Source organism: Macaca mulatta, chromosome 12 (assembly GCF_049350105.2).
Source record: "Macaca mulatta isolate MMU2019108-1 chromosome 12, T2T-MMU8v2.0, whole genome shotgun sequence".
NCBI lineage: Eukaryota > Metazoa > Chordata > Mammalia > Primates > Cercopithecidae > Macaca > Macaca mulatta.
In genome coordinates, this window is record NC_133417.1 from 134,753,541 (window position 1) to 134,780,438 (window position 26,898).

Sequence of the window (26,898 nt, forward strand, 5' to 3'; positions counted from 1 at the left end):
ATGTACATGGATTAATTTTCCAGGCAGAAGACAGAGTGGATGCATGAATTTTTTTAAGTCCTACTTATATGCTGCCTACAAGAGACTCACTTCACTTTTAAGAATACACATAGATTCAAAGTACGGGAATGTAAAAAGACATTCCATGCAAGTGGAAACCAAAAGAGAGCAGGGATAGCTATACTTAAATAAAATAAAATAGAATTTAAGTCAAAAACTGTAAAAAGAGGCAAAGATGGTCATTATATAATGACAAAGGGGTCAATTCAATAAGAGGATATAACAATTATAATTATACATGTATCCAACTTCAGAGCCTCTATATATAGAAGGCAAATATTAATATATCTGAAGGAAGAGTTAGACTGCAACACAATAGCAGAGGACTTCAATACCCCATTTTCAAAAACAGACAGACTATCCAGACAGAAAATCAATAAGGAAACACCACAGCAGGACTGTACTTCAGGCCAAATGGACCTAACAGCTATATACAGAGCATTCCACCCAACAGCAGCAGCATATACATTCTTCTCAAGCCACATGGAGCATTCTCCAGAAAAGATCATATGTTAGGCCACAAGACAAGTCTACCAACTTTAAGAAGACTGAAATTGCATCAATAATATTTTCATATTACAATGGTATGAAAGTAGAAACTAATAACAGGAGGAATTTTAGAAAATTTACAAATACATGAAAATTAAGCAACATGCTCTTGAACAACCAGTAAGTCAAAGAATAAATCAAAAGAAAAATGTAAAAATATCTTGAAACAAACAAAAATGGAAACACAACATACCAAAACTAATAGGATGCAGTTAAAGCAGTTCTAAGAGGAAAGGATGTAACAATACATAACTACATCAAAAAAGAAGAAAGATCTCAAATAAACAACCCAATGTTACATCTAAAGAAGCTAGACAAAGAACAAACTAAGCCCAAAGTTAATATAAGGAAGGAAATAATGAAGATCTGATCAGAAATAAATAAACTAGAAACTAGAAAAACAATAGGAAAAAAAATCAACAAAACTAATGGGTTTTTTTTTAAGATAAACAAAGTCAACAAAACTTTAGCTAGACTAACAAAGTAAAAGAGAAAACTTAACTAAATAAAAACAGAAATGAAAGAGGAGACATTACAACTGATACCACAGAGATACAAAGGATTTGTTATATTATAACACAAAGAATTACTCTAACACTATAACCAATAATATACCAACAAATTGGATAACCAGGAACAAATACATAAATTTCTAGAAACATACAATCTATCAAGACTGAATCATGAAGAAATATAAAATGTGAACAGACCAAGAATGAGTAAAAGAGTGAGCCAGTAATAAAAAAGTCTCCCATCAAAGAAAAATTCAAGAACTGATGGCTTCACTGCCAAATTGTATTAATTATTTAAAGAACTAATACCAATTTTTCTCAAACTCTTCCAAAATATGGAAGAGAAGGCCAGCGTTACTCTGATACCAAAGCCAGATAAGGACATTATGACAAAAGAAAATTACAGGTCAATATCCCTAATGAACACAGAAAAAATTCTCAAACACTAGCAAACTGAATTTAATAGAATCGTTCACACAATCAAGTGGGATTTATCCATGGGATGCAAGGAAGTATCAACATATGCAAATCAGTAAATAAGATATATTACTTTAAAATAATGAAGGGCAAAAACCACATCATCATCTCAATAGATGCAGAAAAAGCATTTTACCAAACTTAGCATTCTTTCATGATAAAAACTCTTAACAAACTAGGTATAGAAGGAATGTACCTCAACACAATAAAGGCCATATATGGCAAGTCCAAATCTAACATCATACTCAGTAGTAAACAGTTGAAAGATTTTCCTCTAAGATCCGAAACAAGTGGCCCACTCTCACCACTTCTATTGAATATATAACTTAATATACTAGCCAGAGCGATTAGGCAAGAAAAAGAAATAAAAGGCATCCAAATCAGAAAGGAAGAAGTTAGACTGTTTGCTGATGACATGACCTTATATATAGAAATTATTTAAAACCCCACAAAAGGACTGCTACAATTAATAAATGAGTTCAGTAAATGTGCAGGATATGAAATCAACATACGAAATGTGGTAGCATTTCTGTACACTAACAATGACTTACCTAAAAAATAAATGAAGTGAACAGTTTTCTTTATAGTAACTACAAAATAAAATACTTAGAAATACATTAAACCAAGTAGGGGAAATATCTGTAAATTTAAAACTATAAAATTCTGATTTAAAAAATTGAAGAAGACAAAAATACATGGAAAGATATCCTGTGTTCATGGATGGGAAGAGTTAATATTGTTAAAATGTCCATTTTATCTAAAGCAATCTACAGATTCAATGAAATTCCTACAAAAATTCCAGTGACATTTTCCACAGAAATTTAAAAAAAAATTCTAAAATTTGTATGGAACCACGAAAGACTCCAAATAGCTAACATCAATCTTGAGTGGAAAGAGCAAAGCAGGAGGGATTATACTACCTGATTTCAAAATATACTACAAAACTATAGCAATCAAAACAGTATGGCGCTGGCATGAAAACAGATGCATACTAATGGAACACAACAGAGAGCTTACAAATAAATCTATGCTTTTACAGTCACTTGATTTTCAACAATGATGCCAAGAACATAAAATGGGGAATGGGGCCGGGTGCAGCAGTTCACACCTGTAATCCCAGCACTTTGGGAGGCCAAGGCAGGCAGATCACCTGAGGTCAGGAGTTTGAGACCAGCCTGGCCAATATGGTAAAACCCTGTCTCTACTAAAAACACAAAAATTAACTGGGCGTGGTGGTGGGTGCCTGTAGTCCCAGCTACTCAGGAGTCTGAGGCAGAAGAATCACTTGAACCCAGGAGGCGGAGGTTGCAGTGAGCCAAGATCATGCCACTGCACTCCAGCCTGGGCAACACAGCAAGACTTTGTTCAAAAAAATAAAAAAAAAAAAAAGAAAAAAGAAAAAAAGAAATTTAAAAATGGGGAACAGACAGTCTCTAAAATAAATGGTGGTGGGAAAACTGGACACCCACATGCAGAAGAATGAAATTGGACTCTGATCTCACATCATATGCAAAACATCAATTGAAAAATACTTAAATATCAGATCTGAAACTGTTAAACAGAAAAAAAATAGAAGAGTTCTGTGACATTGGTCTGTGCAATGATTTTTTTGCAGATAACCCCAAAAGCACAGGCAACAAAAGCAAAAATAGACAAACAGGATTACGTCAAACTAAAAAGCTTCTGCATGGCAAAAGAAGCAATCAATGGAGTGAAAACACAACCTACAGAATAAGAGAAAATACTTGCAAACCATACGTCTGATAAAGAATTGCTATTCTAAATATATAAGGTATTCAAACAACTCAATAGCAATAAAACAAATGAGCCAATTTTAAAAACGGGCAAAGAACCTGAACAGACTTACTATTTTTTCTCTCTCAGTCTCCCAGGCTGGAGTGCAGTGGCACAATCTTGGCTTACTGCAAACTCTGCCTCCCAGGTTCAAGCAATTCTCCTGCCTCGGCCTCCTACGTAGCTGGGACTACAGGCGTCTGCCACCATGCCCAACTAATTTTTCGTATTTTTAGTAGACACCAGGTTTCACCGTGTTAGCCAGGATGGTCTCGATCTCCTGACTTCATGATCTGCCCTTCTCGGCCTCTCAAAGTGCTAGGATTACAGGCGTGAGCTACCATGCCCAGCCCTGAGTAGACTTTCTAAAGAAAGACATACAAATGGCCAACAAGTATATGAAACAAGGCTCAACATCACTGATCATCAGGGAAGTATAAATTAAAACCACGATGAGATATCAAGTCACACCTGTCAGTATGGCTATTATCAAAAAGACAAAAGATAACATGTGTTGGTGAGGATGTGGAGAAAAAGGGACTCTGGAACATTGTTGGGAATGCAAATCAGTGTAACTATTATGAAAAACAGTATTTAGGTTCCTCAAAAAACTAAAATAGAACTACTGTATGATGCGACAATCTCACTACTGGATATATAGCCAAAGGAATTGAAATCATTATTTCAAGGTGATATTTGCACTATCACGTTCATTGTAGCATTATTTACAAATAGTCAAGACATGGATTCAGTCTAAGTGTCCATCAACAGGTGAGTGAATAAAGAAAATGTGGTGTATATATACACAATAAAATACTACTTGGTCTTTTTAAATTTCCATAGGTTTTTGGGGAACAGATTGTGTATGGTTACATGAGTAAGTTATTTAGTGGTGATATGTAAGATTTTGATGCACCTGTCACCCGAGCAGTACACACTGTACCCAATTTGCAGTCTTTTTTTTTTTTTTTTTTTTTTTTTTTTGAGACGGAGTCTCGCTCTGTCACCCAGGCTGGAGTGCCGTGGCCGGATCTCAGCTCACTGCAAGCTCCGCCTCCCAGGTTCACGCCATTCTCCCGCCTCAGCCTCCCGAGTAGCTGGGACTACAGGCGCCCGCCACCTCGCCCAGCTAGTTTTTTGTATTTTTTAGTGGAGACGGGGTTTCACCATGTTAGCCAGGATGGTCTCGATCTCCTGACCTCGTGATCCACCCGTCTCGGCCTCCCAAAGTGCTGGGATTACAGGCTTGAGCCACCGCGCCCGGCCATTTGCAGTCTTTTATCCCTCACACCCCTCGCACCCTTTCCGCCGAGTCCCCAAAGTCCATTGTATCATTCTTATGCCTTTGCATCCTCATAGCTTAGCTCCCACTTATGAGTGAGAACATATGATGTTTGGTTTTCAAAAGAAGAAAATTCTGTCATCTGCAACAACATGAATCAACCTGGAGGACACTGTGCTAAGGGAAATAAGCCAGACACAGAAGGACCAATGCTGTGTGATACCACCTATATGATGAATCTAAAATAGGCAAACTCATAAAAGTAGAGAGAATGGTGATTACCAGAAGGGTGGGAGGAGGCGAGGACAAGATGAGAGAGATTTAAAAGAGTACCTAGGTTGGTCAAAGGATACAAAATCTCAGGAGGAATGCTTCCAGAGATCTATTGTATAGTCACAATGTATTACGTCCTTAAAAATTGCTAAGAAAGTGTATTTTAAGTGTTCTCACCACAAAGAAATGATAAGCATGTGAGGTTTAAAAAAAAAGGAAAAGAAAGAAAACTAAAGAAAAATGTTTATTACTTAACCAACTCAAAACCCAATCTGCCATATTTATGCATTTCTAGATTGCCCATAACTAAAAAAAAAAAAAAAAAAAAAATTTCTTGTACTGACACTTGACATAGAAATTAAAGCAAAAACATCAAAAATATTAACAAATTTGGAGGTGCAGATTCTTTGCTGAAAATATTTTCCGTTACCAAGAAACGTTCTCCTCTCAAGAGAAATAAGCATTGCGTCAAGACAACAATGCTCCTGTGAAGACTTTGTTGAGAGTTTTTGTTCTCTGGTGACAACAACACAGCTTGAATTAATTCATTCATCAAACAAAATAATTTTGCATGATCAAACTGGTAATAATCAGAGCACAGTGGGATACATTTTCAAAAGGAAGATACACTCCCCTCTGTATGAAGGTTTTTGTGTATGTATCTGGTGCTTCAGAGGTTAATCGATATTAATTAATTATAAATAGTTAATCCACAAAGAAAATGCAGTTTTCCTATGGAAAAATAATTGGTCCAAGGATGTCCAGCAGCTCGCAGTTGACCAACAAGGAGCGGCCTGGCTTACAGACAGTAGTTGCAAATGAATGGACAATATCCTGTTTGGAAAGCTGCTGCTTTGATCAAAGAAGGTAAAAGCTGATCTGCTCAGTGGGCTGAATTACATGCTGTTTTTCTAAGAGTAATGGAAGAACTAACAGTGGTGGAAGCCCCTGTGTTTGGGTTTTTACTGACTCACTGGGCAGTGACCAATGGTCTGGCCATACACTCAGGCAAGAGGGCAGTGGAAACCTGTCCTATCAAAAAGAAACCCACATGGAGCATGGCCCTATGAAGATTTGAGGGGTGCATTAAAGTAGAACTTGTCAGTGTCCATCAGAAGAACTCCCTTCCAGGTTCAGAAGGTGACTGGAATCAACAAACGGATATCTATGGGTGCTCCCGTGAGGTGCTCACCTGAGTCCATGAAAGGGGTGGATACGGGATATAGGGGCCCTGCAGCAGCGCAGAGATGGGATCAATCTAGACACGTTCCTCTTGCACCCTCCTTGGGCACATAATGCCAAAACTGTACTGTTTGTCAATAAGAGAGACAGAGACTGCTGATGGCTATGGGGCAGATTCTCTGTGGGGAAAGAAAGCCCTGAACATAGCTGGTGAGTGGGACTGATGCTGGCAGACTGGGGAGCTACAAATAGGTCTTAAAGGGAATAGACGCTGACTCTGGACTGGGCTTTGTTTACCCCGCGGAAGATGAACACACTCAGAGTGCCATAACAAAACAAAAAACAAGAAACAGAAGATATTACATGGATTTAGATGGTGATCATTTTTTCAGACCAGCGAACACACTGTACAGCCCACAATGTCCAACAATGGGTAGAGATATCCTCCTCAGAGTGATAGCTTGATAGAGAAATAGGACAGATAATTGAAACAATGGTTTCTGAAACAGGCAGAAGGCAGGCAGGGCTGGCTTACCTGGCTTCGCAGCTGTGTGCTTACACTGAATATGAATGGGATTAACGGGGTGTCCCCATTAGATTTTTTTTCCTCTGGCTGATCTTGGGGAGAGGGGATGGGGAAAATGCTGGTATGATTAAGCAATTCTTGCCAAGGTAGAGAGTACACTGGTATAACAACTATAATTTTTTCTTTCTTTCCCAAGTTACCCCCCAAATAATTATTTTTCCTCCTCTCTCTGATACAATGGTCCTTGTACTAGGGCTGCAACTGCAAGTACTGGAAGCAGGGATGATTTCTAAACAGAAAACTGTAACTATGTTTTTAAACCTTATGTCAGAATTCCTAAGGACCTAATGGGGATTGGTTATGCTTTGACCCCAACTGGCAAAACTGGGGCGAAGAGTGTACAGCTATATTGCCTGGGTGGTAAAAATGGCTCACTAGTTCAGAGCCTATGTAACCTTACCCTACATGAATGGGAATAGACTGAGGGGAGGCCCTTGCTAGATTAGCATTGTTAGCAGCAGTCTGGACCAGCACGGTGACCAAACCGAATGTCCCTTCCAGAGGTGGAAAAGTTGAGTAAAAATAAACAACAAATAGAAAAAAAGGAGAAATAGTAGCCAAGGGTAAAGGAATAAATAAATGGGAGGTACTATCATCTCCAAAGAGTCTCAGAGCAAGAGACGACATTGTTTCAGCTCAATTATAACAGATGCCTTAAAGGGTACAATACATGTGTGCCAAGACCACTCCTGCTTTTGGAACCCAATGAGATAAAAAGGAAACCTGCAAACCCAGTGGCCACAGCTTGGGAGACATTCATGCAGTATGATGGACTGGAGTGATAACTAATAACTGAATAGGATTCCAGTAATGTGGAGGTATCTTTTGAGTTATATATATTTTTTGTTGTTTGTTTGTTTGATTGTTTGTTTTGAGACAGCATCTCACTCTGTTACTTGGGTTGAAGTATACTAGCACTATCTCAGCTCACTGCAACCTCTACCTCCTGGGCTCAAGCGATCCTCCCATCTCAGCCTCCCAAGTAGCTAGTACTACAGACGCACACCACCATGCCCAGCTAACTTTTGAGTTGTTTGTAGAGATGGGGTTTTGCCATGTTGCCCAGGCTGGCCTCAAACTCCTGGGTTCAAGTGATCTGCCCGCCTCGGCCTCCCAAAGTGCTGAGATTACAGGCATGAACTACCATGCCCAGCTGAGTTGTGTATTCTTCTGATGTAACTGATCTGTGTTTGAAAACCAGGAGATGGCGTGTGGTGATGTGTGTGTGCGCATGTGTGTTGCACGCACACACGAGTGTACACACACCCAGTCACATACATATATCGATGCCCTATGCATCTCTTCATCTATATCCTTTGTAATATCCTTTATTTATTTATTTATTTATTTATTTATTTTTGAGATGGTGTCTCACTCTGTTGCCCAGGCTGGAGTGCAGTGGCGTGATCTTGGCTCACTGCAACCTCTGCCTCCTGGGTTCAAGCGATTCTCCTGCCTCAGCCTCCCAAGTAACTAGGATTACAGACACCAGCCACTGTGCCCGGCTAATTTTTGTATTTTTAGTAGAGAGAGGGTTTTACCATGTTGACCAGGCTGGTCTCAAGCTCCTGACTTCAGGTGATCTGCTCGCCTCGGCCTCCCAAAGTGCTGGGATTACAGGCGTGCGCCACCACGCCCGGCCCTGTGATAGCCTTTAGAATAAAGTGATGAACAACAAAACCAAAGATGTTCAGAACTAAACTCATTAGTAAACTCTCCTTGAAGCATCAGCCCCCTTTTTTTAAGACAAAATTGCCTAATATTTATTTTATTATAATGAGATCTTTTGACATGAAAATGCTGGAGGGATTACATCATCTTAAATCATGCATTTGTGACAGGAAAGGACTCAGCACACCACATAGTTGCAAACACGGAAAAACAGTATAGTAAGAGGATCAATAATCCTGCAGAAGGACCTGGGTTCAAATCCCAGCCCCAACAGCTACTGGTTCTTGCACCTGGCATGGCATGGACAAGATGTGTTCCCCATGTTCTTTCCTCTTCCTAGTCCGTGACTTTAGGGAATAAGGGCCTGAATTCTGGCAAATGGCATGTGGTGGAAGGGATAGCAGATGCTACTAGGCACTGCCCCAAGAACATTACATAGGACTCTCCAGCTATTCCTTTGCCTTCAGCAGCAACTGTGAAGACCACTTCTTGAGGATGGTATCTTCCCAACATGAAGGGACCTGGAACCCTGAGTCACTGCCTAGAGGCTGAGTGCCCTCATCAGACTATGACACAAGCAAAAATTAACCTTGGCTTGGAAGCCACTGAGGCTTGAGGATTATGCGTTGCTGCAGTGTGTGTGTGTGTGTGTGTGTATGTGTGTGTGTGTGTGTGTGTTGGCCACAATAAAAAAGCAGCACTAGAAGCTAAGCTAAAAGAGAGAGAGAAACCTATGGGAATGGGGGTTCCTGCAGGGAACTGGAACTGGCAAAGAAGAAACCTTCTTAAGGAAACTCAAGAACAAGTCATCAGATAGATGAGCAAAGAGGGAGTTGTGATGCCAAGATAACATTTCCCAAATCTCTTCTACCCCGATCAAGATTTGTGCTAAAGCATAAAAAACAGCAGAGCCAGGGAGGGGGGGGTCCCCGGACCCATCTTTGTGAAAATGCAATGAAGAAAAGTAGTTGGCCATCAGAGAAATGCAAATCAAAACCACAATGAGATACCATCTCACACCAGTTAGAATGGCAATCATTAAAAAGTCAGGAAACAACAGGTGCTGGAGAGGATGTGGAGAAATAGGAACACTTTTACACTGTTGGTGGGATTGTAAACTAGTTCAACCATTATGGAAAACAGTATGGCGATTCCTCAAGGATCTAGAACTAGATGTACCATATGACCCAACCATCCCATTACTGGGTATATACCCAAAGGATTATAAATCATGCTGCTATAAAGACACATGCACACGTATGTTTATTGCGGCACTATTCACAATAGCAAAGACTTGGAATCAACCCAAATGTCCATCAGTGACAGACTGGATTAAGAAAATGTGGCACATATACACCATGGAATACTATGCAGCCATAAGAAAGGATGAGTTTGTGTCCTTTGTAGGGACATGGATGCAGCTGGAAACCATCATTCTTAGCAAACTATCACAAGAACAGAAAACCAAACACCGCATGTTCTCACTCATAGGTGGGAACTGAACAATGAGATCACTTGGACTCGGGAAGGGGAACATCACACACCGGGGCCTATCATGGGGAGGGGGGAGTGGGGAGGGATTGCATTGGGAGTTATACCTGATGTAAATGACGAGTTGATGGGTGCTGACGAGTTGATGGGTGCAGCACACCAACATGGCACAAGTATACATATGTAACAAACCTGCACGTTATGCACATGTACCCTAGAACTTAATAATAATAAAAAATAAATAAATTTAAAAAAAAAAAAAAAGTAGTTGGGAGTCAGAGAGACCCTGATGGAGGCAGGGGTGACCTTTGGGCAAAGTGGAAGGTGAGACAGATGACAGGAGAGCTACAGATTCAAGGAGAGCAGAAATGTATTATTTTAAATTGCTGCTATGGTTCTATGGCTGCCTTAAAATTATATTAAACAAGAAAGATCTTTCACATGGAGGGATTTTTCTCACACATGGAAAACTAACTCTAAGCAAATTACACATGTTTCAAGAACCTCAGAAAATAAAATAATATGATGTAAATGCCAATGTAAAACATATTATTTTTGAAACTTATTTAAATTGTGACCAATGCACAAAGGCTCCTATATCTAGTTTCATATTATTTCATGAAAATGGGAGTTTTCAATCTGCAATATTCAGAAAATGGTAGAACTATTGTCAGAAAGCAGCTTACTTAAACCAGAATTTGCTGTTATTTACAAGTGTGGGGCTATAAAACAGTTTTGTTGTTTTAATAGAAGACATAAAAGATGACTGTTTTGTGAATTGAGATCAATTTGCCATCTCTTGGGTTCCAGCACAGTTCTGATGAATTTACCAGCAACGACCAAAATGTTTCGGAGTTGTATTAGTCAGGTCTCATGCTGCTATGAAGAAATACCCAAAACTGGGTAATTTATAAAGGAAAGAGGTTTAATTGACTCACAGTTCCACAGGGCTGGGGAGGCCTCAAGAAACTTACAATTATGGTGGAAAAGTAAGCAAACATGTCCTTCTTTACATGGTGGCAGGAAAGAGAAGACTGAGAACTGAGCAGAACCATTATCAAACCATCAAATCTTGTAATGACTTTACTATCACAAGAACAACATGGGGGAAACTGCCCCATGAGTTAATTATCTCCACCTCGTCCCACCCTTAACACATGGGGATTATTACAATTCAAGGTGAGATTTGGCTGGGGACACAGAGCCAAACCATACCAGGAGTCTAAGCACAATTATCAAAGTTCATATACTTGTAGTAAAACAATGCTATGGTCTTGGTGTCAACTGAAAGTCAAAGTATTACAATCATGTATTGCTTAATGATGGGGATATGTTCTAAGGAATATGTCATTAGGTGATTTTATCATTATGCTAACATAATGGAATGTACTTACACAAACCTAGATGATACAGCCTACTACACACCTAGGCTATACAGGATAGCCTATTGCTCCTGGGCTACAAATCTGTACAACATGTTATTATACTGAATACTGTAGGCAATTGCAACACAATGATAGGTATTTGTGTGTCTAAACATATCTAAACATACAAAAGTTACCATTAAAACACAGCATTGTAATCTGTGTTTTATGGCACATCATTGTTTATGCATGTCTACACATATCTAAACATAGAAAAGTTACCATCAAAATAAAGCATTGTAATCTTATGGCACACCATTGTTTATGTGGTTCATCATTGACTGTCAGTATGTGGTCCATCATGGTGGCGGTACATGACTACGCTTCTAGTATTGTTACTGTTGTTATTAGAAGGCCCAAGGAGATTCCTATATGCCTACATGTGCTATAATGTGATATTAGCATTGGAGACATTAAATCACCTTAGATGGTAACAGTAAAATTCTTTTTCCTATTAACAAGCAAAAATAATTAATTACGTTTCTGGAAATTTCAAATCAATGGTTCAACCATGACAGTGCAGAAATGCTGAGAAGATAATAGGCACAATTTAAAATACACAGCTATTTAGTTATTCCAAATTCTATCTGTAGCTTTGAAGAAATAGGGACACATTATAAAGTATCATATACTATGTATTTATAGAAATGGTGTATTTCTGAAGATTAAAAATAAAATTATAAAATAGGAAACTGGATCCCTATTTCATACTATATAAATATATAGTATATCAAATTCATATTGATTAAAGACTTTGGTATAAAACAAAAATTGTAGACGTTTAGTGGAAAACACAGGTTAATATACTTTAGATCTTCCTGAAGGGAAACATTTTCTTAAATTGGACATAAATGTATTAACCAGAAAAGTAAAGTTTGAAAACTATAATGTCTATTCCCCAAAAGAGCCCTTGAAGTCAAAAGACAAGTTACAAGCTTGAAGAACATATTTACAATTTGTATAACAAATTATTAGTATCAAAAATAAAGAATTCTAACAAATCAAGAAGAGTGCGCATACACACGCAGATAATGGCAAATAAACATATGAAGAGGAGGTCAGCATTATTAGTGTTCAGCAGACTACAGAGGCCATAATGAGTTACCTTTTTATACCTATCCAGTCGGCAAGCATTAAAAATTCTGACACTACCAAATGTTGAAGAAGATGTGAGTCTACAAACTCTCTTATATACTGCACATGTAAGTAGATATTAGTGCAACACTTGGAAAAAACAGTTTGATATGACATCCTATAATTGGTCAATTACATATTTTATGTTCCACAATTTTACTTCCAGGTATATACCTTAAAAACCTCAAGCACATACACAACAGAAGACATACAAGAATGCATATCTGTCCCTGTTCATAGAATCGAATTTTATATGGCAGTCAACTCCAGCACTATGGATGTCTTAGTAATAATAGTATTAAGTGAAAAAGTAAGTACCAGAGAATTGCATGCATGATACCATAACACGAATCATGCATGATACCATTTTTGTAAATTTTTAAAGAATTAAAAATAAATGTTTCTATAAAAACATGTAAATATTAAAATGATTAAAAAGGAAAACAGGCCGGGTGCAGTGGCTCACGCCTGTAATCCCAGCACTTTGGGAGGCCGAGGTGGGCAGATCAAGAGGTCAGGAGATCGAGACCATCCTGGCTACCATGGTGAAACCCCGTCTCTACTAAAAATACAAAAAAATTAGCCGGGTGGGGTGGCGGGCACCTGTAGTCCCAGCTACTCAGGAGGCTGAGGCAGGAGGATGGCATGAACCCAGGAGGTAGAGCTTGCAGTGAGCCAAGATCATGCCACTGCACTCCAGCCTGGGCAACAGAGCGAGACTCCATCTCCAAAAACAAAAGAAAAGAAAACAAAGAACTGATCAACTCAAGATTCAGGGTGGTTGTTATCTCTGGAGGGAAAGGAGAGGCGAAGGGATGAACAAAGGAGGAGGCTATCAGGTTAGTTTTCAGAAACAACTTCTGTTTTTGGTAGTGGTTTCACTGGTGCTTAGTAAATATGTAAAAACAGGCTATGCATGAACAAGATCGGAGAGTGCCACAAATCAAGTATTAGCATCAATTCAATTCTGTGCACATAAAATCCTTTTTAAATGAAGCCTCTTTGAGAACAAACCCAGATAAAATATCAAACCTCCACTTGCCAGCTCTGATTGAGACTATTTGTAAAAGGATCTTCGTTTGTTTAACATTACTTCCAAAAGAGAAATTGCAACCATCTAAAAGATTCATCAATAGAGGAATAGCTTCAAACATCTGTATACATTTATACTCTTTCATTAATTCATCTCATCAACACATTGACTGAGTATCCGCAATTTGTCAGACACTGTGGAATACAATCATGAACAAAACTGATCCAGGCCCTGCCCTCATGTGGCTTAACCATCCTTTAAAAAAGTGAAGACAGGCCAGGTGCAGTGGCTCACTCCTGTAATTCCAGGATTTTGGGAGGCCAAGGTAGGTGGATCACCTGAGGTCAGGAGTTTGAGACCAGCCTGGCCATCATGGTGAAACCTTGTCTCTACTAAAAATACAAAAATTACCCAGGTGCGGTAGCGGGCTCCTGTAATCCCCGCTACTTAGGAGGGCTGAAGCAGGAGAATCACTTGAACCCAGAAAACAGAGGTTGCAAGTGAGCCAAGATCATGCCACTGCATTCCAAGCCTGGCGACAAAAGCAAGACTCTGTCTCAAAATAAAATAAAATATAAAATAAAAAAGGGAAGACAGGTAGTAATCAAAGAGTCACACACACAAATGTACGCTGAAAACAGACAGTACTGTAAAGGAAGGAACACGGGGCTATAGAAGAGAAAAATGGAGAGAGATTTATCTTGAAGCCTTCAGCCAAGACTTCCTGAGAAAAGGGGCATTTAATAGAGGCCTGAAGCAACAGAGATCTGGGAGTAGTTAACCAAGCAAAAAGGAGACAGGGAGGAAGTATTGTCCAAGCACAAGGATGAGAGGGTGGATCCTGTGGCAGATGAGAAGTCAAGTGATTACAGAGGTAAAAGGTCAAGGTGGCTGAAACCAGGGCAAGGGAGACACGGGGGTGAGATAGGGCTGGAAAAGCAGGCAAAAGAGATATCCTGGAGCACAATGAGGCCAAGGATTTCAATCTCTGTTCAAAGAGCAATGTGAAAAAGAAGTTTACACAGAAAAGCAACTACATCAGAATCTCACTGGGAAGGGATCCCCTGCTGCCATGTGGGGAATGGAGGGTCTGGGCATGGATGAGACAAAGGCCGATGCTCACTTTGACATGAGAACCCTGGCTTTAGTATGCAGCAGGGTCAAGAATTGTTGGAGGAACAGCAGGAGGCCATCTCAGCGGCACAGGCAAGGGGCAAAGGCCACTGGCCTGAAAGTGTTGGCAGTGGGCCTGCAGAGGGTGAGGATTTGAGAATTCTCTAGGTGGTAAAATGGAGAGCATTGGAGGTGGAAAACATACAAAGAGGGCGGGAGAGGGAGGCACCTAGGATGACTTTAGATGTCTGGCTTCTAGAAATGGATGGAACACTGGAAGACGAGCTGTGTCGGGCTGGGAGCACAATGAGGTCAGCTTGGAGATGACTGAGCTGAGGGTGTCCTGGGACACCTAAATGGAGATGCCATGTAGGTTGTCAAGTAAGTAGGTCTGGAGGGGAGTCTGACCTGGAGATAAAAATTTGGGGACACCACGTAACTGTTAAAACGAATGAGGTGACTCCATACGAACTGACTTGGTACGATGTCTGTGATCTACTGCCAAATACACACTGAAAAAAGGCAAGTTACAGAACAACAGGGATCATATCACTTTTTAAAAACATGTAGAAGAATACTTAATCATCTGGCCTGCAAGAGAAATACACACACTCTGACCTACACACAGACACACACACACACACTCACACAATGAAAGAATATACTAAAATATTAACCTATCCCTAGGATTTGATAAAGTTTAGGTGGGAATAGAAAAGTGAATGAATTTCACTTTTACAAATTTCGACTATGTTGGCACTCTTGTTTCTTACAATGAGTACTTAATAACCCCAATGCCCACTTCGTTCCATCCCTTTTTTCACCCTCCAACTCCTACCTTATCCTGAATCCCCACCCAGTGTCAGAAGCTGGCAAGAGAATAGGATGGAAAGAGGAAAGATGATGTCAGTTTTTGCACATTATTTTATAACAAAACAAGAACAACTTGGTGTTTGCTTTGAAGATGCATCAAAATAGCTGTGTCAAAACATTCCCTGGTAAAATGTCATTCCTGCTCCTGAAGGGTTTGTAATCAAGTTGGCTGAGCAGTAAGTCAATTAAGATGATTGTCAGAGCATGAAGTCTACAGGCACACTGTCCACTGCACTCTCCCTAGAGGCCCTCGATGTGCTCTGAGGATTTCCAAGTCTCATGTAACATCCAAGGACACACCACGTTAATCAAGAAATGTGAAAAACTTCCCATTGTGGAAAATAAGGTAGCAGGAACTTGAACTAACGAATGTACGTGAACAAAAGGAAATTAATATAAACAGGAAGAATTGATGGCTTTTGTGGTTTATCCTGGGTTTTCTTCAGTTACTTAACATAATCACCCTGCACAGTGCCAGCCCACACTCAGTATATGCCTGTGGAATTGTTTTTAAAATATCCAAGCCTCTATTGGACCAGGAATATTATTTTTCCAGAACAAAAATGGGGTAATGCTGAAACGGAAGCACTCTAATGGCAGAAAGCCAAGGGACATATTGTGTAGCTCCATGTGAACTTTCTTCTTCCATTCCCTGATTACATAAAGCAGAGACTGATAGAACCAAATGAGATCTTGAAGCTGCCTTGTTCAACAGCTGCGCAAAGCATTGTTTAACCATCCTTAACTAAGAAGTGTATGCTGAAAATGTGGAACCAGCTCAAATGCCCATCAATCAACGAGTGGATAAAGAAACAAGTACACACAATGGAATACTACTTAGCCATGAAAAGGGACGAATTAGGCTGGGCAAAGTATCTCATGCCTGTAATCCCAGCATTTTGGGAGGTGGAGGCAGGTGGATCACCTGAGGTCAGAAGTTCAAGACCAGCCTAGCCAACATGATGAAACCCCATCTCTACTAAAAACACAAAAATTAGCTGGGTGTGGTGGCGCATGCCTGTAATCCCAGCTACTTGGGAGGCTGACGCAGGAGAATCACTGGAGCCCAGGAGGCAGAGGTTGCAGTGAGCCGAGATCACACCATTGCACCCCAGACTGGGAAACAGAGTGAGACTCTGTCTCAAAAAATAATAATAATAATAAATTAATTAACGGCATTCACAGCAACCTGGATGGGACTGGATAATATTATTCTAAGAGAAGTAACTCAGGAATGGAAAACCAAACATTATATGTTCTCACTTATAAATGGGAGCTAAGCTACGAGGATGCAAAGGTATATGAATGATACAATGAACTTTGGGGACTCAGGGGGAAGGGTGAGAAGGGGATGAGGAATGAAAGACCACAAATCGGGTGTACACTGCTTGGGTGATGAGTGCACCGAAACCTTACAAACCACCACTAAAGCACTTACTCATGTAACCAAATACCACCTGTTCCCCAAAAACCTATGGAAATAAAAAAGGAGAGAGAGAAGTGCATGTTGTACAGATATACACCTAATAACTGAACCATGAGTATATATCGTACCGGGAAGGCAAACACAGGTGAAATTGTTCCCATCTTGCTTTTCATTTGCATCAATACAGCTCGCGTTGTTCTGACAAGGGTTCCTCTGGCAAGCATCGTATTCTTCACAGAAAGTACCCACGTACTGCTCCTCACAGGTACAGGAAAAAGTTGCCTAAAACACAAAAAAATACAGTGTCTGTTACCTGGTGCCTCTCAACAGTGTGCCTTGGCTGTGAGACTCAAAGTTCAAAAGAACCACTTCCTTTTTATAATCAGCAATCTAATCAACTCACTTATGTCATAATCTAGTTGAAATCCTAGCTTTAAGAAAAATAGTCTTACAGTCTAATCTCAAACACATTTTTCTATTATTTGTTCATATTTATCCCCATCATTTTCAATCTTCCTATCTATTGAAGATTTCAATCTTCAATAGAAATGAAATGAACTTGTTTTACGCTAAAATTGAAGTTCTGCTGACCAGACATGGAAATGGCAATTTTGCTAGAGCAGACAGATTGTGCTACAGCCATTAAATTAGATGTCACTCCAACCAACTAAAATCCTTCAACAGAGATAGCACTTGTAACAAAAATGTCATCAAATGTCCAACCCAGAGCATCCCTTCAGAGCACTGAGAAAACGCACCAAATCACTCCTTCAACCGGCCTCAATGTACAGCCATGCAGATTATCTGAGTACAAGGGAAAATAAAAGGAGTATAATTCAAGCAACCATTTTGTATAGCTTATGATATTAACATTATCTTAGTAAAAGACCATAACTCAGACACAGAGAATGGAATTTGACTCGAAGCTTCATTTCTGAGATAGTTGTAAAATTACAAACAAAACTGGGTTTGTTTCCCCTTCTTAATGCCAGCCTGGGGGTAGTGGCATGTCTGAAATAAACCACAAATCTGTCCCCAAAGCCTACGCAAAGTAATATAGATCATTACAGAAGATTTTTATGAGGAAGAGAGGAGGAGGGGCAAAGGACAATGACATTAGCAGATCTTACTACTTAAGAAAATCTAAACAAAACAGACAAAAGTCCCTTGCCCAGCTCATCTCCAAGCCTGGCACATGGGGCAGGTGTTCAGTCTCTACCATTCCCCAGCCATTGTCCCTTCGCCCTCCCTGCCTCTCCCTGGCCTCAGCCTCCTGCTGCCGATCTTAGAAAGAGACTCTCCTCTTCTCTTCTCCAAGCACTGTCAACTCAGGATCTCCACACAGTACCCCCATAAGCACAACCCACTGCCTGCCTTCCCCTCGAAGAGAAAAGAGTTATCCATTCTTCTCTTTAATATGTTTTTGTCTCTCAATCAAGTTTCATAGTTCCTGCACATTTCTTGATAAATTGACTCCTGAATATTTATGTTTTGGTAGCTATTGATAATGAGATATCTTCTTCATCCTATTCTTGTTAATACCCATGATACTTGCTAGTAATTATTACTCAGAAATAGAATACTAGGGTTTTGTTTCCAGTTATCACACTGAGCTTTCAGTACAGGTCAGAGTTTTTAGTTGATTTCCAGGTTTTCTATATGACACAAGACCAAATAATAACAATAAGTTCAGAACAATTGCAAATAGTAATAATGTCATTTTTTCTTCTCCAGTTCTCAAGGTTACATTGGCAGCTCTTCCAGAATAATTTTGACCTTAAAGGGATGTTGGAATGACCTTAACTAGATTGTTGGAATGACTGTGAAATTTTATCAAATGCCATTTTAGCTCCTAGAGAAATGATCTATTGTTTTCATCTGTGACCTATTATGACATGAATTCAATATCTAGATTTCCTAGTACTGATTCAACCTTATGCTCCTAGAAGGAATACCCACTGAAGTCATTATGCAAAATGGTTTTAATATGGCTGGCTTCTATCAGTAGTTACACTTCTACTGCCTTCCATTTCACTCTCCCTTCACCCTCTTTCCCCAACAGACTTCTTTCTAAGAAAAAGCTGTCCCTTGCACATGAGATCATGTTTGACACTGCATAGGAGGATGTCCCTCACAACAAGTGACTGACAAAGAAGTGTGCAGACCCCTCAGAAACCAACCAAGACACCAGACAATAGGATATGACATTTAGCTCAACCAAACTGCCAAATGTTATATAGGTGCCTTTCTTCTGTTAACAGAATATGGTTTTTTGGTAAGGGAATATGACAGGTTATTGTAATCCACATAATCAAGTCTCCTTTAGTTTAATAATACATTCTTCAATGATATCTTAGAAGCTAAAGCAATTAGAATTTTTTTTTTTAAAAAAATAGCCTTTCTTCTTAAGCTGGAGCTATATTTTCTGCCTTCTATTTCTATCATCTCTCACCTCTTTGTGGTAAATGGAAATTCCCTCTTCATTCTAGCAATAAAATGAGGATCTATCTGTTTTTTCATCGTGTTTTGAGTTTTTCCCTTTTGTATTTGTAGCTGGAAGCTAAGACAAGCTGTCAGAAAGGTTGTTTTTTTTTTTTTTTTTAACAGGAAACTCCTTTTTTTAGAACTATCTTCTAAGGACAATCTTGTCCTTGCTCAGATGCATAAGAGAGTACATATTTGACATGTGCGTAAGTCCTGTTTGGAGCTCTCTGTGCGTCGGAAGATTTGTGGCCACCTTTGAAATGTCAATGCAGTGCATGCCCAGTGCATACAGTCCCAAAGTAGGCCTCCAAATCATGACAAATTACTATATGTCATTGGTCTTGGCAGCTGTCCTCTAAAATTTACTTGGTTTGTATCCAGACATTCCATACTGCAGATAAATTTGCTTGATTATTTGAGGGATACATTTAGCATGTAATTCATCTAGTGCGTTCCATGGAAACTATGCTGCTTATGGAAAGAAATTATTAAAAGCCCCAAATTAAATATCTTCAAGTTAGCTTTTTTTTTTTTTTTTGAGACAGAGTCTCACTCTTTCACCCAGGTTGGAGTACAGTGGCACGATCTCAGCTCACTGCAACCTCTACCTCCTGGGTGCAAGCGATTCTCACGCTTCAGCCTCCCAAGTAGCTGGGATTACAAGCTCCTGCCACCATGGCCAGCTAATTTTTTATATTTTTAGTAGAGACAGGGTTTCACCATGTTAGCCAGGCTGGTCTCGAACTCCTGACTTCAGGGTGATCCTCCTGCCTCAGCCTCCCAAAGTGCTGGGATTACAGGCATAAGCCACCACACCCAGCCTCTTCAAGTTAGCTCTGATTAAATTTAGAGATAAAACAGAAGCCATCCATTTTGTTTTGCTTTATTGCAAGCAGGAGCCTTGAAAGAAACCTGAAGAAACTGTTGAAACAATTGCTTTTGAGAAAGTAAAACAAAACTGATTCTTAAATTTTGATTGATAGATGAGGAAGGAGGTTAACAAATGTTTAACATATTCATGACCATAAAATTTCCGTTAAATATTTGCATATTCTCGATCACAGCATCCATAAAGTTAGATTTCTCTCTGTCTATTTTCTAAGAACAAAGAGCTTTCTTATAATATGAAAAAGTTTGTTTTGGTAGTTTTAAGACTGTTGACTTATAAGAGATTATGAATGTTTATTATAGAAAACTATATTAGCACATCTTTTGTGAAGAACCGTGTTTGACCACTGAAGTTTAGCTCATTGCCTGTGATATCACTAATCACTAATTTAAGTCCAATTAACTCCACCAGCATAAGGGGCAAAATAAACTTACTTAAAATTAGCAGCTTAGCTAAATTACAGAAAGATACTTCCTTGTAAAAGTATTATATAAGTACATGGAAATGTACTTTTCAAGTAAAAGGAACAGTGACCCTCAGAGATTAATTTTAAAACCCAATAAAGAATCTCAATTTTCCTCAACAGCTTGAAGTCAAATATGCCATTTGTACATTGATGAAACGTTCCCAGTCGGTCAGCTGTGGGAAGATGCAGTGCCTGCTACTTGGGAAGCTGAGGGAAGATGACTGCATTACCCCAGGAATTCGAGGTTGTAGTGAGCTATGATCATGCCACTGCACTCCAGTCTGGGTAACAGAATGGGACACTGTGTCTGAAAAAAAAAAAAAAGAAAGAAAGAAAGCAAGAAAAGGCTGGGCACAGTGGCTCACCCCTCTAATCCCAGCATTTTGGGAGGTCGAGGTGGGTGGATCACAAGGTCAAGAGATCAAAACCATCCTGGCTAACACGGTGAAACCCCGTCTCTACTAAAAATACAAAAAAAAATAACTGGGCGTGGTGGCACGTGCCTGTAGTCCCACTTCACTCAGGAGGTCGAGGCAGGAGAATCGCTTGAACCCGAGACGCAGAGGTTGCAGTGAGCCGAGATCGCACCACTGCACTCCAGCCTGGCGACAGAGTGAGACTCCGTCTCAATAAAAAAAGAAAAAAAATTAATAAGGAAATTTCTCAGTTAAAAAAAAAACCAATCACACATGCATTCACTTATTTGTCCTTTCAACAAATGTGTTTTAAGCACATATTATGTGCCAGGCACTGTTCTAGGAGCTGAGGGTCACGGAAGTGAACAAGACCTCTCCTGGGGTTTATATTCTAGTAGGGTTGACTGACAATGAACAAAATGAATGAGAAAATGGTATAGTAAATTATAGAAAAGGGTACAGTAAATGGCATGGGGAAAAACGGAGATAGGGAACAGAAGTGGAAGGGCTGTTACGAAGGATACAATTTAAAACAGGATGTACAGAGAAAGTGACAACAGGGCCAGGACTTGCTGGAGGTGCAGAGTGGCCACGGAGGCATCCGAGGAAAGGTATTCCAGGTAAGGGGAACAGCCAGTGCAAAGACTTCAAAGTGGACCATGCCTCACATGCTCAAGAAAGATCCAGAAACCAGTGTGGCTAGAGTATAGCAAATAACAGAGAGAATAGTGTCACATGAGAGGTCACTGGGTGTGCAGTCAAATCCTGTGGGATGGTGGTTTTCAACTAGGGACCATATTACTTCCCAGAAGACATTTAGCAATGTCTTGACATACTTTTTGGTTGTCACAGCTGGGGGCTTGCTACTGGCCTCTAGCGGATAGAGTTCAGGGGTGCTGCTAAACACCTTACAATGAACAGGGCAGGTCCCACAGCAAGAAACTATCCAGTCCCAAATGTCAGTGGTGCTGAGCTTGAGAAACCCTGATGTAGGCTTTACAGGCTACTGTAAGAACTCTGGCTCAGTATAAAATTTTGGAAAAGATAGTTCTTGTGCCAAAACGGACCTGAAAATGCATTGCACATAATAATGTTGCTTTATGTTAAATTACCTTGTTTCATTACAATAGTTTGTTTTATTCAGATAACACCCAGACACTGAAGATGAGTAATCCCACAGCCATCTCAAAGCAGAAGCTGGATGGTTATTTATTCGGGGAAATTATGTCTGGGTCTTCCATTTTCACATGATGACGTCAGTCCTACCACCTTAGGTGATCTTCCAAGCATAAGCGATATCTTTACTCAGCATTATACAATAACTGGCTCTTACCAGATACTTTAACCTAAACTGGATATTATCCAACACGTATTCATTAATTCCATTCATTCAAAACACACGTTTTTTGAACCCTGCCATGTGTCCAGCAATATTGTGCATACTAGAGATGCGGTGAAGGTCGAAAGGACACAGTCCCCATTCTAGTGGAAGAAAAGGACATGCTCCATGTCAGATAACATCCTAGAGGGACAATAAATATATATAGTTTCCTGTCACATTGTGTAAGTGCTATAAAGAAGTGTAAATTGATATGAGCAGACAGAGAGTGACAGTGGGGTGTAAATAGGCCTTTACCACAATCAAAGTCTAGTTGGGAAGACCAATGTCTTTGAAGAATTGTACCCAGGTAGAATTCAACCCTTCCTCCACATAGTCAAGCTTTCTACACCTAAATCAAGTCCAACCATCAGAAAACTGAATCTTGGACCATATTCTCTTGTTCCTTTGGCAGAACTACTTTCACTGAGTTGTTATTTCACGTTACATTCTCAATTAAATATTGAAGAGCCCTATAAGAAACATCCCTGGGTCAGGTGCAGTGGCTCACGCCTGTAATCCCAACACTTTGGGAGGCCAAGGAGGGTGGATCACTTGAGGTCGGGAGTTCGAGACCAGCCTGACCAACATGGAGAAACCCTGTCTCTACTAAAAATACAAAATTAGCCAGGCGTGGTGGCACATGCCTGTAATCCCAGCTACTAGGGAGGCTGAGGCAGGAGAATCGCTTGAACCTGGGAGGCAGAGGTTGCGGTGAGCCGAGATCACGCCATTGCACTCCAGCCTGGGCAACAAGAGTGAACCTCTGTCTCAAAAAAAAAAAAAAGAAAAAGAAAAGAAAAGAAACATCAGAAACATCCCTGTTAAACCTAGTATCACACCTACTATGAGGATATTGTTGAGAACATTATATACTACATATCACTTCGTGCACCATTTACGAACTCTTACCCAAGAAAATTCACTCATTTAAGTGCCACAGTTTTGCTAGTCTTTAGAACTGATGTTTCATCCTCGAGAACGATGCAAATCATGTGGTTACTCTTTTTTTTTTCTTTTTTATTTGGGCTGCTGTAAGCTCAGGGTGTAGTTGAAGTTTAGCTTTAACAACTATATAGGGCTCTATGACTACATGACTATTTCTCCTTTCTAACTTGCGTATAGACTTCTAATGTATGTATTCCCTGATTCTGATTTTTTTGGCATTTTTCTATTTCAATACTTTATGTAATATAGAGCCAAATATCACAAATAAATCTAAACCCCTAACACAGCACTCAAGGCCCCTGACAGTCTGGCCCCAACTCACCTTTTCAGTCTAATTCTCTGTCATTTTACCTCTCTCAGTAAAGCCTACTTGTTGGTGAAGATATCATTCCAGTGAGATAAGTCTTCTCAGCAGCTATATTTCTTGCTTTATGGATCGGAACTTATAATTCTATTTTACTTTCTCCCTTAAAGAACATATACAGAAAATATACTTGTCTTTTTTATATATACCAGTGACATCGGTATGAACATAAAAAGCCCAGCTGACTAGATATTGAATTTCATTGTTTATAAAGCTTGCTTCAGTGAAATTATTGCATTAACCTTCACCACGTCTGTCAGGTGGTTATTACCAGATCTGTCTTAAGAATTGAGAACAGACTCAAAAAAGAGGTCAGGTAAATTATGTCAGGTGTCCCAGCTGGCAAGCAGAAGGTCAAGGCTTGAACTCATATTGTCTAATTCCAAATCCTTTGTCATTCACAGCTGCATACTGTCCCCTCATTACTGTGATGGCCTCGGGTTCAGAAGATGCATGTGGGGAGGCCCTTCACCTTAAGGGCATCTGCTAGGTCAAAACTCTAGCTAATGAGTTGATAACTCTCAAATAACCCTGGCAAAGGTGGCATTTTAGTTCTCATTCCAGATTTCTGTGGTTTTTCTACCTCCTCCCTTGCTGTCAGGCTGCCTTCATTAGCTCTACATTACTGACTGTCCCTTTGGTTCACTGATTCTAAGTTCCTGTAATCTGAGACTACTACTGAATTTATTCAAATAAGGTGGCAGGATCCAGTTAAAAACTATCCTATCTGGTGGTTGAAAGTACCTCTTAAACATAAAGCACCTAATCGCTCATGAACAGACCTGGGAACTTCAGGCAATTCACCAGAACTAGAAGCCCTTGATGTCTGGGACTCTAGTTACTCAGACATAATGGATGCTTAGGTGTTCACTGAAATAAACTGACGTCATAAAAGGCTGTTAGCCATAAAAAGCAGTGTCTTGCAAGAGAGGTCTGCAGAGGCACAGGATCTTCTCCTCCTTCTTCCTTGTCTATCTCCGATATCCTGGGTTTGTTGTAAGAGCATCAAAGTCATTCTTTGAGCACATGTTTATACTAACTAGGATAACTGGAACCAGGATTAGGAGGACAGTCCCAAGCCAAGAGGCGACAAACAGGCCCCTAACTCTGAAAATGAAATGGAGATGATTCAAGCCACTCCTTGCTCAAGGACCCTCCAGGCCAATTTTGATTTCCATCGTGAGCCAGCCTAATTCCAAACAACATCTGGGTTATTCATAGTTAAATGTCCAAACATCTGCTAGGTCAAAACTCTGGCTAATGAGTTGATGATGGTTGAAACTAGGTGACACAGGCGTGGTGGTCTGTCAGTTACTCTATTTTTATATATGTTTGAAAATTTTCCATAATAAAACAAAATTGTTATTTTTATTTTAATAATCTGGCTAAGTACCATGAAAGGAAAGATAAAACTTGGAAACACCGGAACTCCGTTTGAGCATCCCACATCTGGCTCCTCTGTGTGGAATCCGCCATTGCATCTGCTGCAGGACTGCTGCAGGGAACATTGTGAGCATGTGGCCGAGTCCCCCCATGTGGAGTCCTACTCCAGAGATTTATTTCATATCCAAGTGCCAGGAAAAGCTCTGCTTGCCCTAAGGGACTAACATGTTTTCTCCTTTTGGACAACATAAATCACATAACAGAGCGTATTTCCCTCCAAACAACCCCGTCAGCTTGAAGAAAAGGCTCAGCCATTCCTATGCCAAGGGAGGGTCTGGCTGCCTCTCGGCTTCCCCAGTGTACTGGGGTCATGACTAGGGCATGCCCGCCCCAGCCTTAGCGGAAGGAGAGGAATTCCTACTTACAGAGCCTATGGGTAAAAAGTCCGAAGACCTCTCTAAACCAATTCCCCACATACTGGCAGCATCAAGTTGAGTCAGTTTCCTAACATTGGAAAGCTCTGGAATCATTTTGCTCCTAATTAATGGAGGAGCTCCGGGAGCCTGTCTGTGAAGATTCCAGGAGTAAGGGCTTTCTGCAGCCACTTTTACCGAGAGCTTATGTTACCCCAAGCAGCCATCAGTGAGAGGAAGTGTGTCCTGGCCGACTCATGTAACGACACAGCATTGGTCAGGGTCTAGGGAGAACTGACCATCACCCCAAATGCACTGACCCTGCATCTGTGCAGACAGAGGTCACGGAGATACCTTGTCCTGATAACCCTCAACCGAGGATCTATTAACCCAGCTCCTAGGCTGTGGGAACCAGACAGGACAGTCATTTAGGTCTGAAATTACATAGGTGACAGACACTAAAACCCAGATAGAAAACAGCAACCATTGCATACATTTTCATTTGATTAAGCGTAGGGGAGCTATGACTAAAGGGTCAGAAAACCAGTTCAGCATCCCCTTTTAGCCATGTAGAGTTTAGCCTCCTACTAAACCCAGATTTAGTATTTCAAGAAGCAAAAAGGACTATGTGGATGTAAAATTTAAGAGACTACCTGAGAATTCCGTGTATAATGTAAAAATGACTATAAATGCCTTTTCCTAAACCCAGACCACACAAGAACACCTGGAACCTAGCCATAGAGACAAATTGTTGCCTCTTTGGGGGAACACAGTGCTCAAAGAAAAACTATGAATTGCATGTTTTAAATTCTTGTCTTTTGGCTGGGTCTTATTGTTCTATTATTCATTACACATGTAATTTAACATATTAATATCACTTATAGCTCATAATTTTATTTCCCCACCATTCTTAGATATACTATCGTTCTTTTATTTGGGTTGATTAGTTGCAAATGTAGTAGCTTATTACAAAAAAAAAAAAAAGACAAGTGTAGAAACATGCAGATCATCTCAGCATTAAATTCAGGATTTGACATTCATGAATTCATAGAATTCCTTCGGCTTAAATGTTAAATTTTAAATAATAGTAACAATAATGAGAGTCCTGCTCTTTCCTTCCAAGGACACTGAAGTTTACTTTACTACCCAGGGGAGAAGAAAGTAAATGTCTTTTAGGAAATGCTGTAGAAGCCATTCTTCCTAAAACTAGATACATGGGTTGGTAGAATGGAGATGTTCAAAAGCAGCTTCCAGCCATATCCTAGCAACTCATGTGT

General features: G+C 40.0%; 1 protein-coding gene across 1 annotated transcript in view; it reads right to left on the reverse strand.

Annotated features, from left to right (window-relative positions):
• The window catches only part of DNER (delta/notch like EGF repeat containing), a 363,927-nt gene that overhangs the window by 140,457 nt on the left and 196,572 nt on the right, over window positions 1-26,898 (reverse strand). The window contains exon 6 of the mRNA XM_015111281.3: window positions 17,009-17,162. Within this exon, the coding sequence (XP_014966767.3) occupies window positions 17,009-17,162 (154 nt within the window). The remainder of the gene's footprint in view (window positions 1-17,008; window positions 17,163-26,898) is intronic.